The 15,319-nt window shown below is 35.0% G+C and overlaps 1 protein-coding gene across 1 annotated transcript in view; it reads left to right on the top strand.

Annotated features, from left to right (window-relative positions):
* The window catches only part of ADAM7 (ADAM metallopeptidase domain 7), a 51,514-nt gene extending 37,206 nt beyond the window's left edge, over positions 1–14,308 (top strand). The window contains 11 exon segments of the mRNA XM_057500539.1: positions 745–875; positions 2,512–2,686; positions 4,115–4,216; positions 5,206–5,389; positions 5,805–5,907; positions 6,909–6,967; positions 6,970–7,097; positions 11,259–11,339; positions 12,372–12,450; positions 12,962–13,067; positions 13,434–14,308. Of these exon segments, the coding sequence (XP_057356522.1) occupies positions 745–875; positions 2,512–2,686; positions 4,115–4,216; positions 5,206–5,389; positions 5,805–5,907; positions 6,909–6,967; positions 6,970–7,097; positions 11,259–11,339; positions 12,372–12,450; positions 12,962–13,067; positions 13,434–13,557 (1,272 nt within the window). The 3' untranslated portion in view covers positions 13,558–14,308.
* Positions 14,309–15,319: the final 1,011 nt, after the last annotated feature.

Genomic DNA, 15,319 nt, shown 5'->3' with positions numbered 1-15,319 from the left:
ATGACCTATTATACAGTTTTTTATGATTATTCCTTTGCCTATGGTATTTTAATAACATATATTTTGTATAATAGTCAGACTAATCTAATATAGGCTGTTACCACTCCAGTTATGATATTATAACACACCCCGGACATATTTTAAACATCCATTGAGTAAGATAAAATTATCAAATTAGGGGTACTTTACCTATATGGCAACCTGTTATTATCCCACCCTCTTCAGAAATTGTTTTGTTGTCACTAACATAAAGATTAAAACAAGAAATAGAGCTACAGAGGTAACAATCAACTCTGTCTTGGATTTTACATCACTGACCTTCTCATATAGCGTTGTCATGCAATGTGAGACTACACATTGAAAACATGAAACTTACATATTTTTACCCTCTTTGAGTATTCAGTATATAGAAAACAATCAATTATGTTTATTTTATTGCATAGGACGTTAGTTAATAATTTTTTATCTATTTGCAAGAATGAGTCTCTATAAATCTATCAATGATCATAAGAGTGGCAGGAAAAAGAATTAAAAACGCTAGAGTCAGAGACATCTAAAAGGTCATTTATGCAACCTCACTGTATAATTAAAGAAACCGAGGGGCAGGAGAGGGAAGGAACTAAGTCCACGGCCTCTCAGATGAGTGCTAGTTAACCAGACACAGGCCTCAACTACTAGCTCAAAGCACTAGGTAGTACACTGCTCTCTTATAGACATGCCTAATGCACATCTTCTTGGCATCAGGATCTTTTACCTGACCTAAATGTAATTGCAAGCAGACTGGCACATCAGCTGGGGCATAACCTTGGGATGAAGCACAATGAATATCTGTGTGTTTGTACTTGGGAAAAATGCACGATGAGTAGTGATGGAAGGTGAGGCTCAAACAGTACAGAGAATACATTTAAATATTTCAGAAATGACTTTTGATGAAAACTCCATATTGTAGGGATATATTGTGATTATGTGGAAATTTTCCTAATGTTCTCCACAAGGTCTATTCCAAAATCAGGCATGGTAAGAAGTTTGCTTTTGGGGATAAATCTTATCAGTTCATAGTGTTTCTCCTAGTGACATGATGACAGAATTTCTAAAACCCCACCTGAACATATTGAAAAAGTACACAATGATCAATTAATAATCACATCAAGGTGCTATAGAGAGGAAGACATCCTTACATCCTTTATGCATTGTTTCATCGGCATTGTTATATGCTATAATTTCCTCTCTCAGATTTTTACTCCAATGTCACTCTCAGCAAAGCCTTCCCCAGCCAGCTGACCCAGTTTTTCCATTCTGTCCTGTCATCCACATACCCCGGCATTATCTGCTCCCCCTTTCCTTTTTTTTTTTTATCCTCCTTACCACTAATCACTATCCAATAAAGTCTGTGTTCCACAAAGGTAGCTTGTATATTATTTTATTCCCCCAATACATTATAAACTTCATGAGGTCAGAGGATTTTGTCTGTTTGTTGGTTGCTATACCACCACTAATCAGAAAAGCCCCAGATACATAGTAGGAACTCCATAAATAGTTACAGAAGGAAAGAATGTCTGGCATTCCCCATCCCACTGTGAATTACTTGCTGTCAGGTCCTAAGCCTTACCTTCTTTAAACTCCTTCGCAGAGGTATACATAGTGCACTGCATATAGTAAGGGGTGTTTGTTGATGATCAGTGTATATATAGAGAGAGAGACACACCTATGTATATTGACTAAGTAAAGTAAAATAACTAAAGCCCAAGCACAGTGACTGGCATAGAGTAAGAACTCAGTAACTGATACCTAATGTTACATCATTATCGACATAACCAGTAATATTTTTTTCAGGGTCTCACTATCCCAATGCAGTGTTTTCAAAACTCTTAAAGTCCATCTGTATCCAGTCATTGTGTCAGTAACAATGGAAAAGGAGTCAGAACAAAAGGAAGATGGAAGGGAGGCAAATTTCAGGTTTTTTTATATTTTAAACTTTTTTTTTAGAAGTATATTGCATTTCTAGGACATGTGAAGATATCATTCAATAAATAGTTTTTTTCAACAAATGTTCATAGAGAACTATTCTGTACCAAGCACTGTGTTAACTGGTGCTTATTAAAAGAAAATTGAGCATAGTACAGAGCCTGCACGGAGCAACTGGTAACATTGAATGCTGATAAACAAATACATAGATTATTTCAAGAGGAACCAATAAAAAGTGATACAGGAGCAGCAAGGATAGACAATCAGTCTAAATGGTGGGCTTCAGAAATTTCTAGAGGATATATAGTCAGAGTATTTTCATTAAAATAGCCTGTGTTGGCTGTGTTTCAATGAGATATTTGCTGTAATTAAGAGGTCAGTTTCTACTTTGCCAGAACAGTGAGGCCAAATTAGGAGAAGCAAATGGACTTTAGGAGTTCAGCATTTATATTCATTCTTTCTAAATTCTTGAGAAAACTCTCACAGCTGTTCTACCACTGTGCATTGATATGATTACTCTTTATTCTGAACCCATCTTATCTCTAGCATTCCTGCACTAAAATTCAGTGAATGCAATAGAGACCAGTACTTGCAGCACCTGAAGGACTATAAGCCAACATGCATGTTCAATGTTCCATTTTCTGACGAGTTAAGTGATTCCCCATATTGTGGAAACAAGAAGTTGGATGAAGGAGAAGAGTGTGATTGTGGCCCTGCTCAGGTATTTGCAGATAATGCTATTGCTAAATTGGAATGTTTTTGGTCAGCTAGAATCTAAGTGGGGATGTAACCATTAGTCAACTATGGCATTCCATGTAAAGCTTTATAAACTGTGATTTTATTTCCCTTATTTGGTGCAGCCTCATTGCAAGGCTTCTTGCAAAGTCAGGAATCATGTGTAATCAGTCATCTTGCTCAAGGTCCACAGTACCACATTTGCCTGGTTCACATACTAATTGGCTCTTCTTGCAAGAAGGACCCATAGGTGTCATTAAATCTATTCTCAAATCACAGAAGGAATCTGTTCTACAGAATTCCTCCCAGTTAGCTTTATGAGGCTAGCCTATGTCCCATGTAGGCAGTTCATGTTATTAGAAAAGTCTGTCTTAATTGTGCAGAAACTTTCTAACCTTTCACATTTTTATTGCAGTCTTGGTCTCTGGAACATTTAGAATAAGCCTTTGAGGCAAATTTTAGAGTAATTCTTAATCTGTTTTTCTCCAACATAGAAGCTATTTCTCTTAAGAGCTCATCCTATAGGTATGAATCCAGACTACTTCTCAAATTATCAAGTATAGAAAATCACCTGGGGATTCTGACTCGTGGGTCATGGAGTGGGCTGCAACCCTTCATTCTCTCCAACCTGCAAGGCTGTGTTGATGCTCCTGGTCCTCGGTGAACACTTCTGGGATCAACATTCTAGACGCTGCACCATTCAATGAACGTCTAACAGGCCGGCAGGGTCGAGAGTCCATGATCAGAAAGGGGACGATGGCACGTCCAGAGGCCACCACATCTAGTTTTCAAATGTTCCAGCTTAAATGTGAAGAGGTTATTAACTCTTGAAATTGATGCTTTTGCCCGTGTGCATTCTTTGGGATGGTTCTATAGTTTCATTCTAACACATGAAGTACCTTACAGGACAGGATGCAGACAGTTTTTTTGGCAATTTTAAATCTGTTTGAGCAGATAGGCCTTAAATGTTCAACCTGCTGTTATTATTTAATGATTATTAAACAAAAAGGTCTATCTGAAATACTTAGCATCTTGAGAAAAATGTAAAGTCAGACCTTCAGAAGTTGCGTTTTCTCACATTGAACCTTTAGTATAGAAAGGCAAGCAGACCTTCCCAGAGAATAGAAGTCTTCAGGGGACTAGAAGGTTGCGAACTGGACTTTGCATGTTGCCAGTGAGAATTCATTTGCTGTGAAGTGCTGAACAGCCACAGGGGAGGAAGCAAAGTAAAAGTCCTAAATACCAGTTTCAAGCAACCATCTTTGTGTACAGATCAGAGCCAAGGACCATGTATTTGGCTTTAACTTTGGAAGACAAGTAATGCTGAGTCATGCAGAATCATAACAAATTAACTCTTCAAACAGGAGCCAAACTACAGACCAATTTCTGATGCTTAATATTTTGTAATTTCCAGGAATGCACTAATCCTTGCTGTGATGCAAACATGTGTATGCTGAAGCCAGGATTTACTTGTACAGAAGGAGAGTGCTGTGAATCTTGTCAGGTAAGATCCTTTGCTAGGACTGCGTTTCTCTGTTTTCAGTTTAAGTGTTAAGTAGGACCAAAGAGTTGTCCTTATCACTGAACAACCCTACACCACTAGTCCCAGGTTAGGGCTAGGCTTCCTTGTGCCTAGTCCAGTCTCTTCTGAGATGCTCTGACTTCCAAGCACTGAGCAGTGCTGTGGTCTGGGATGTAGGGAAGCAGGTAAGCAGGGCTTGGTCTTTTGGGAATGAAAGTATATGACTAACATTATTCGCGTTCCTTTGTAAATCATTACTAACCTATTTAACCTCAGTTAAGAGGAAAACTGACATCCCAACAGTGGAAAAAGGAAAAAGGATTACCCTGGAATTGGAACGTGATAGTGCCTAGTACGTGGAAATACATTCCTAGGAAAGATAACTGGAAATCCAAATGGTTCTGTCCAAGGGTTTATGGACACTTCTTTCATCCTATGAGATGGTGAACTCACAAAGGAAAGGAAACATGTCTTACTCTTCATCAAATCTCTCTAAAACTCAGAGATGCATCACAATTAGATGCATATGGAATGGCTGAATGAGAGAATGTCAGCAATGAAAGCTGGAGTATTTCTCTACTTCATCTGGAAAGATCTAAGTTCTTGGGAGTGGAGACTCCTCATCATAGATAAGCAAGCGTTCCAGTTGTCAGAGGGTGGAGGGCAGAAGGAAGGAATGACCTGGAGCCAGGGATGAAGAAGACAAGGCGAACAGAGCACTTGCTCATTTCTCCATTTCATGTCCATTCCAACTCTACCCAACAGTCTTCTAATACTGAATTTCAAAAACACAGTCTTGTCATTCCTAAAATCACGTAAAAGCCAAGGCATTTATGAATGGTAATACTCAATGGAATGGAGAAGGAAGTCATGATCCATTCTTAACCTTTTTTAGATAAATTGAGTAGGTCACCCTTCCTCTTACTGAATTCTGCCTGTGTCCAAGATCAGTCTGTTTGCTTTTCTTCAACAGATGAAAGAAGCAGTCCATATGCAGACCGGCACATGATGAATGTGACTTCCCTGAACTGTGTACTGGCCACTCTTCTGGCTGCCCTAAAGACCAATTCCAAGTAAATGGATTTCCTTGCAAGAATGCAGAAGGCTATTGCTTCATGGGGAAATGTCCCACCTGGGATGGCCAGTGCTCTGAATTGTTTGATGATGGTGAGAGCCAATTGTAATGAATGGTTGATAGAGTCACCATTAGTCTTGTTATTATCCTGTAGGAATTTGGGGCCAAAATGGAAGATAATGCCATTTGTAGCATTCTTCCAAGATATTTCCTTTCAAGATATTACAAATATCTCTGGGTATTTCCTTCAATATTTATAGATATTACCTCTAATATTAATTGACTAACTTAGTATGTAGGTTAAGGTACATGTATTACTTTTTTATATCCATACTTCTTCCTAAAATATCCTCCTGAGACAACAAGATAGTTTAAAAAACAATCCCATTCTGCTTCACCACTACGTGATACTGAAATGTTAATTACATTAGAAAAATAAGGTGTTTTCTGATTCGTAATATTCATGTTCTCATTGTTTTACTTTTATCATCCCATTTTGGGTTCCAGAGGCAAAAGATGGTCCTGAGATCTGCTACAAGATGAATACAAGGGGAAATAAGTCTGGATACTGCAAAAACAAGGAAAGCAGATGGATTCCTTGTGAAGAGAAGTAAGTGCCTTGTGAGAGTGTTTTGCAACATCAGACTATCGCTTGTTCTGACAGCTGCTAACCTCTTCCTGTTGAGGAGAGTAGGATGAGAACGAAGCAGCAAAGGAGATGGAACGCATCCCAGATAGTGTTAAATGGCATTTATGTACTGTATTTATCAGCTAAAGGTCATGGAATATAAAGAGGAAAATGGGGAAGATGGAAGATTCTTAGGAAAGGAAATAGGTAGAGAAGCTACGAAAAAGGGAGAACAGAGCAAATAAGAGGAGGGGGAAAATAAGTAGAAAAGGAGCAAAAAGCTGAAAGAAAAAGAAGTGAAGTTAGGAAAAGAAAGGTGAAAGTTGAAATTGGAAGAAAGAATGGAGGAATTAGACTCTAAATTTGACTTTGAAAAGCATGAACTGAGCCATACTTCCAGGTTTGTGACTGACATTCGGCATGGCTGTGAGTGCCACAAAACAGGATTTCGAGGGAAACCATCATTAACAAAATCCCTGCAGTCAAGTCAACTTTGCTCCTGAATACTAGGTGAAAATGGGCAGTCACCTAACTTCCCTTACTCCACTTGCTGCCTAACCTACACAATGGGGGTGAAAATAATAGCAACCTCCTAGGTATGTTGTGAAAAATCAACTGATGGGCTCTGTGCGAGAAAGAACAGGAAAGGAATCTTAATGTCCTGATTAAAGTTAGGCTAATTCAAATTACTGTTAAGAGATATTATTCTGTAAACTTGAGCTAATATTGATTTGTGAGAATCACAGAGTTATCATGAAGAAATATGATCATTTTGCTTTTTTACCTACTCATCTCCGTTCCCAGGGTCAGGATTTTGTCCTTCTCTACTTCCTCTACATTTTACCTTCCCTCTACTGGCTCCTCTGCAGCCTGCTGACAAGCCCGGGTCTAGAAAAAGGTGATCAGGCCTCTTTACTGCCAGCCTAGTCTCTGAAGTTCTATTTCTTTGTCCTAATTTTGAGAATACTCTCCCTCTCCTTCAGAGACACCAAATGTGGAAAGATACACTGCCCCAGAGGGCAACACTCCCCTCTCCTTGGAGAAGAAAAACTTTTCATTTTAAGACGGCTCCAAAGCAAAATGACACTACTGAATGCAAAACCTTGTCTTTATACCACAATTCTAAAGATTTTGGCCTGGTTGCTCCTGGAACAAAATGTGGAGATGGAATGGTAAGGTGAAAGCCCTTTGTTTTATTAAAACTTTTGGTTCCGCCACGTTGAAACATTATTAAATTCTATAATTGGTTCCAGAGGGCCTATATATGGGAAAACAGAAAAAAATTGGCAGGCTTTTTTTTTAATTGAGCGAAGTAGCACTAACACCATAATAAATATTCATTTTGCCTAATCTTTGTTATACAAAATGACATGTGAAGGTTACAGATGTACATAATTATTAAAGATAGACATCTAATGAAATTGTAGACATCATTTTTTAAATGAATTTAACTATGAAGTCACTTTATTTTATTCATTCAGCCATATTTACTGGGACATAGTATGATGCCAGTCACCATGCTGGGCACAGATGACGTAAAGATGACTGTACTTGAGAATTTGATGGACTAGGTTAAATATGTTGTTATAATCCAACACAAGTGCTTTCATAGTGTTGTGGCCCATGTGTGTCTGAGTCCGAAGGAAGAGCAGCTGACCTCACTTAAAGAACATGGAATGGTATCTTATAATTCCATTAAAAGAGTGATATTTCAGCGTTGATTTGATAAACAATATATTTAATGCACAGAAAATGAGAAAATAAACTTTTCAGAAAGACATGCCCATATAATATGCAAATTGTCTGTCACAAGTAACTGACCATTTCAGTGTGACTGGAACTTTGGGATGTTCCAAAAAAATGAAGCTGATCAGGTGTAATGTGGCCAGATTGGAGAGGGTTTATCATTCTAAGAGAAACATTTTAGAATGTATAATGAAAACAATAGCCAGTTCATCAAGGTTTGTAAGCACAACAATAAAAGGAAAGCATGTAATAATACTTTATAACAAATCAACTCTGTTGAAATTGAATAGTTTCTCTCTGTGATATGGCTTCCTCTCCTTCTCTGTATCACCACACACAGAAATTAGTGTCATTCATATAATGTGCTTGGGAAATAAATTGGAAGATAAAAATACAGAATGTACAAAAAAGAATTATAATTTAATAGAGACCTGTATTTCAAGTCTTGAAAATGACAGAATGCCTTGGATTCAAATATTTTAATTTAAACTGAATCAATGTTAACAAAACAACATATAGCTTTCAACTTAGACAAAGGTAGTTGCAGAAAATGTGATAAATATAAAAACGGTAAGTTAAAATATCTAACATTAGAAATCACATAACAAAATGAAAGAAGCTGAATTGTCACACTTATCACAATAAATATGAATGAACTAAAATTTCCCTATTTAAAAATTTAAGATCATCTTTAATTGGTGGCAAAGAAGAATTTTCATGGAGTAACATCAGCAAGATAATAGAATAGGAGGTGCCCTACTCACATTGTCCAACAGCAACAATAATATTGCAGCCATCCATGGGAAAATGCCTTTATGGGAATGTTGACATCCAGATAGGAGCTTACAAAACATACATGCATAAAGCATATATCAATTAAGCAGAAAGGAAAAATACAACACTACACTAATAGTATGAAACTCTAATACTCTATTTCACCATCTAAACAGAAAATCCAAAAAGGAAACAGCAGGCTTGAATAACCTATATACTAAATAGATATGTACAGAATATTCTATCCAATGACAGCTGAATATACATTCTTCTCAAGTGCACTTGTAATATTCTCTAGGATAGATCATATTGTGGCCACAAAACAAATCTTAACAAAAACTCTCAACAAAATAGGTATGAAAGGAATGTAACTTAACAGAATAAAGCCATGTATGACGAACCCACAGCTAACATCATACTCAGTGGTGAGAGACTGAAAGCTTTTCTTCCAAGATCAGTAACAAGAAAAGTGTACCAATTCTCACCATTTTTTTCGACATTGTACTAGAAGTCCTAATCAGAGCGACTAGTCAAGAAACGGAAATAAAAGACATCAGCTCAGAAAGGAAGAAGTAAATAGTGACTGTTTGCAGATGATATAATTTTATACATAGAAAACCCAAAAGACCTTCAAAAGAATTTTTTACAACTAATAAATTAATTCAGAAAAGTTGTATGATAGAAAATAAGCACACAAAAATCAGTTCTGTTTCTGTACACTATAAGCAAACTACCCAAAAATAAATAAATAAATAACTCCATATACAATAGTATCAAAAATAATAAAATACTTAGTAATCAATTAACCAAAACATGAAAGAGCCACACAATAAAAATTATGACTTTGATGAAAGAAATTGCAGAGGACACAAATAAATTGAAAGATATCCTGTGTTCATGAACTGAAAGAATTAATATTGTTACAAAATCCAAACTACCCAAAGTGATCTACATATTCAATGTAATTCTTACCAAAATCCCAATGATATTCTTTGCAAAAATGGGAAAAACAACCCTAAAATTTGTATGGTCCAAAAAAGATCGAGAATAGCCAAAGCAATCTTGAGCTAAAAAGAACAAGGATGGAGGCCTCACACTTCCTTATTTCAAGCTATGTTACAAAGCAATAGTAAACAAAACAATATGGTGTTGGCATTAAAAAATAGACATATAGACCAATGGAGCAGACAGAAATAAACTCATATATATATATAGTCAACTAATCTTTGACAAGGGCACCAAGAATACACAATGAAGAAAAGATAGTCTCTTAAATAACAGTGTTGAGAATACTGGATATACACATGCCAAATAAGGAAATTGGGCCCTTTTCTTACACCATGGACAAAATTGACTCAAAATGGATTAAAGACTTAAATGTAAGGTATAAAACAGTAAAATACCTGGAAGAAAACATAAGGAAAAAATCTCCTTGACATTGGTCTTTGCAATGATTTTTTTGTTTTGTCACACCAAAAGCACAGGCAAAGAAGCAAACATAAATAAATGGGACCAAATGAAATTAAAACATTTCTTCACAGCAAAGAAAACAATCAACAGAATGATAGGCAACCTATGAAAGGAAGAAAATATTTGTAAACCATATATCTTATAAAGGGTTAATATATAAAAGTTATAAGTAACTAAAACAACTCAATGTTATATATATTTTTTGATATATATGTATATTGTGATATATGTATGATACACGATATATATCATATGTCATGTATCACATATATATAATGGAATCTAATATATACAATATATAATGTGTATTATTTAGCCTTTAAAAAACAAGGAAATACTGTCTTTGTGACAACACAGATGAACTTGCTGGGCATTTTATTTATGCTGATAAGTCAGACACAGAAAGACAAATACTGTATGATCTCACTTATATATTGACTCTAAAAGTCAGAGTCATTTAAGAAAAAGAAAAGCATTGAACGATAGTTGTTAGGGGATGAGAGGTGAGGGAAATGGAGATGATGTTAATATCAAAGGTACAAACTTTGTTATAAGATGGGTATGTTCTGGAGATCTAATATAGAGCTTAGTGACTATCATTAATAATACTGTAATATATACTTGGAATTTGCTGAGAGAGTAGATTTTAAGTGTTCTCACCACACATACACACACACGTAAAAGTATTTGAGGTGATGGATATGTTAATTAGGTTGTTGTGATAATCATTTCACAATGTAAAACAATTATCACAAAATACACTTTAAATATGTACAATTTTTATTTTTCAATTATGCCTCAGTACAGTTGGAAAATTATTTCTAGACAAGTGCTCTTTTTATGGAATTTAAAAAAACAGTTAAAAATTAAGCAAATGGGCTAAGAAAAACCAGGCAATAACCATAAGCAACAAAAAAAACAATAATTTTGGTCATAAAATTTACAGAAATGACAAGCACAATTTAAAACAAAGGTACCAAGCATAAATAAGATTAATTGATATTAACAAAATGCCCAGCCAGCAACTGTGATAAAATAAGCGTAGATCCTTATCAAGCCAAAAGAAAACCTGATAGAAATCATAGAATTATTACAGACAAAAGTGTAGACTCATTGATAGGTTAACATTTGAAGAATTAATAAGGGCATAGACATTTTAATAATTAATGAATTTATATGTAAGTATTTTTGTAGTACAGTAAATTAATTTCAAATGTCCATTGAATATTCACTGAGGATTTCTTCTTCCACAGAAGATTCTACATGTGGTTTTTCACAATTGAAAAATCATGTAAATTCTAAAAGCAAGCCATTCTAATTCATGTTGGTTACTTCATTTCTAGGTGTGCAGCAATGGTGAATGTGTGAATGTGGAAAAGATCTACAATTCAACCAATTGCTCCTTTCAGTGCAATGAAAATGCTGTAAGATTTGGTTCCTTTTTACATTAATATCTTACCAGTCACTTATTTACCAATATGTGTATGTGTGTGTGATTTGGGGGGGAAGGGGAAAATGGTGATTTTTAAATCAAATAAACATTTGGGATTCATTTTTTCATGTAGTATCACTAAAATTGATATAAATATTCCAACCAGGTATTATACATAGATATTGCCAACATTGCAAGTATACATTTTATCACTCACTGGGTAATCCAGAAACTCAGTAATTTATATACATATGAATTTCAAACATAAAGTTGGATTTACTATGATGTCACTTGTAGTATGTCAACACTAGCCTAAAGCTTTTGAGAAAACAACAAAAAATGATTTTTTTACTCAACACCATTCAATACTAGCAGTTTACATTTATGTGTAACATCTTTCCTAAGCCCAGTGAATCAGTAACACTATATAAAGTTGAATGTGTCAAGTACTCTTTCAAGTACTTTACATTTATGCTACATTTTAAAGTCTTTATGACAACCTTAAAAGGTGAGTACTCTTCCTGTGCCCCCTTTTACAGATGGAGACTGGGTCACATCACTGTTCAGTGAAAGGAAAAACTGAGCTTAAACACAGGAGCATATGTATTACATAGAACTCTTTGATGAACTGAACATCACTTTTTTCTCATATTAATATTATCGCATTATTACTAAGCCTAGTTACAGCCTGCTTTTCGGCTGTGATCTGTCCAGCTCTAGCAGGGGCTGTTCATTTAATAGTATTGATGCCCTCTTGAAAGATGAATCAAGCTGTCGTGTTTACTTGGTTTTGAGTTTGTTAGAACCATTCTTTTGTTCAAAAGCCATCTTCAACGGTAATTGTATTATTTTTTTTGCTAATAACATCGATTTTTGTATGCAGTTCAGTTAATAAATAAAAGGTGTATGTGTGTGTGAGTGTGTATGTGTGTGTTTGATGTAGAACTAACACTAAGCCAGTGAGGTGCGCAACACAGCTTACGTCAGTCATTTAACAAAATTATATGATGAATTGCCCTTCCAGGTGGATGGCCATGACCTTGAGTGCCAATGTGAGGAAGAGCAGGTACCCATGGGCTTGGAAGAAACCTTAAATGTTACCAGTGAGTATTCTCGAATATAGTGTCTTGCATATAGCAAAAGCCTAGCCAGGGAGAAAGTTTTTTTATTTTCTCAGTCCACTACATATACGTTGTGTTTCCATATGGATTTGTATGGGCTTTTTATAATTTTGCATACTTAAATACAAAATTTAAATTTAATAAATAGCTCTTTAGAATTAATGAATCATCTTGAAGTTAAATTTGGGTTAGTTCTTCTATGACTCCGTAACATAAGACCTTTTTATAGTCAGTAAAAAATTGACAATCAAAACTTTTTCTGCTGGTAATGGTTCCCTTAACCATAAAGGAATCTTGGGTGGAGTGTCAATTGTTAACACAGAAGATAATTTGTATACTGTTTTGGTCTTTCGTTTTATATAAAATAATTAGGGGGCAGGGATATTAAAGCCCTTTAAGGAAGGGAGAAGCAGGATTGTAACAGTTAAGTGTTAATATTCCACTGTCCTAAAATTAATGTCCTGGCTGAACCTCATGTATTTTAATGTTGCAGATATTTCCATCCTGGTTGTTGTGCTTGTCCTGGTTATTATAGGTGTTGGGGTTATCATATTATTAATTCGTTACCAAAAATGTATTAAGTTGAAGCAAGTTCAGAGGTATGTCTGTATTTTCTGTGTTTAAGAGGACCATTACTAAGACTGTACAAGTTTTGTGGCCATAGATGGTGCTTGATGGGGGAGGAGTATAAGCCTCTTGCTGAAGACCAAGTGAGAGAAGCAGTAAATCAAACTTTTACATACTTTGGTCTCATCCAAATGCTTACCCAATGGTTGTCAAACTTTGTTGCACACTGGAATCACAGTGGATTTTTCCAAAAAGTACTAATTTTGGTTCTTCCCTCAAACTTAATTGTTATAAGGAATAACCTGAATATCAGCCTTTTGAAAATCTTCTAGGTGATTTAACATTAACAACAGGCTTATCTCATAGCTTGTGTCCCTATTCAATTTCCTTCTTGACAGCCCGCCTAGAGATACACAGGGAATAGAGAATAAATCATACTTCGGTGATGAGCAGCAGACAAGGACTGAACCAATCTTACCTGATATTCATCCCCTACATGTAAGAAATTTTCATTTGCAATAATTAATCCATCAATTAAAAAAGTAACATGTGTTTGAAGTGGAACTAAGCCTTAAGCTAAGTGAGGTCAGAGACGCAGAACAGTTTAACACGATTCCACACCAATGAGGCCTTCGATCTACATGTGGGGAAGGAGAGGATAGCAGGACTCAAGTAAACCAAGACACTATTTCATAACAGAATATAATATATTAGTTCAATAAATACTGACTTGTGTACTATTGGAAAAATTTACAAACATAAAATATATTCTGAAACATAAACCAAGTCTTAATAAACTTAAAAGAATTAGGGTCTTACAAAATTTGTTCTCAAAAATAAAATTCTATTAGAACTCGGTAACAGAAAGCTATTGGGAAAATTCCCAATTGGAAATTAGATAACAAACTCCAAGGAAATCATGAGTCAAAGGAAAAAATAGAAAGTATTTTATACTAAAAGGAAATGAAATAACATAAAAAGATTTGTGGGAACAGTGAAATCGGTAATCAAAAAAAAATGTACAGCTCTAAATGCTTATGTTAGGAAAAAGAAATGTATCTGAGCAGTGACTTCAGCTTTTACTTTAAGAAACTAGAAAAAGGAGAGCAAATGAAACTAAGTATAAGCAGAGGGCAGGAAAAAAATAATTCAACTGATCACTGGTGAAATAGAAAAGAAAAAAATAACTGAGAACATCAGTGAGAGCTAAAGCTGTTCTTTAAAAGAGATTAATAAGTATTATAAATCTCTAGCCAGACTGATCAGAAAAGGTAAGAGAGTCGGCACAGACTTTCAGGAATCAGAAAGGTAACATCACAGGAGATTATATATTTATGAAATATACAATTGAAGAATATGAAGAAAACATTATTTAAATATATATATTTAACAGTATCATACAATAGGAAACCTTTTGAAAGTTACAAATCACCAAAGCTTACTTATGAAGAAATGGTTACCTTGAATAGCCCTGTATCTAATAAAGAAACTGAATTTGTAGTAAAAGCATTTCCACAAAGAAAACACTAAGTCCACATAGCCTTCTTGGTGAATTCTACCAAACATTTAATGATCAAATAATACCAAAACCAATTCTATAGTAACTCTCCCATAAGCTGGGAGCAAACAGATATGTCTGACTCATTTTATGAGTACAATATTCCTCTGTTCCCTACCCATGTAATGTTAAATCATTACAACAAAGAAAACTATTTGCCAATACTTCTAATAAATATACATGCATAAATTATGATTAAACTTTAGTCAATTGAATCTTACAATACATAAAAAGTATAATGCATTGTGACCACGTGGGGTTTATCCCATGCAAATTTAACATTGAAAGAAGTCAATTAAGCTAATTCACTGTATTATCACACTAAAAGAGAAAAATCGTAAGATCATCTCAATAGATTGAAAAAAAACCTTGAAAAAAACATACCTATTTCTGATAAAATTCAACAAACTAGGAATAGAAGGGAATTTTCTGAACCTGACAGAAGTATCTATCCAAAAACTTACAGTTAATATGATTGACAGATAAAGAAACTAAATGCTTTTCCTCTTCTATCAGGAAAAAAAGCAACACTACCATTTATGCTAACCATTTTACTTGATGACATGCTTAGGGATAATACCTGTCAAAAGATCCAAGGCCTATACACAGGAAACTAAAACACTGATGAGAAAAATTTAAAAAGGACAACAGAAATGGTGTGAAATACATGTTTATGAAGTCAGAAGATTCACAAATTTTGGATTTTCAATTCTCCCCAAACGGATC

This window comes from Manis pentadactyla, chromosome 1, assembly GCF_030020395.1.
Source record: "Manis pentadactyla isolate mManPen7 chromosome 1, mManPen7.hap1, whole genome shotgun sequence".
In the NCBI taxonomy this organism is placed as follows: Eukaryota; Metazoa; Chordata; class Mammalia; order Pholidota; family Manidae; genus Manis; species Manis pentadactyla.
This window is presented reverse-complemented; position numbering and strand designations above follow the sequence as displayed.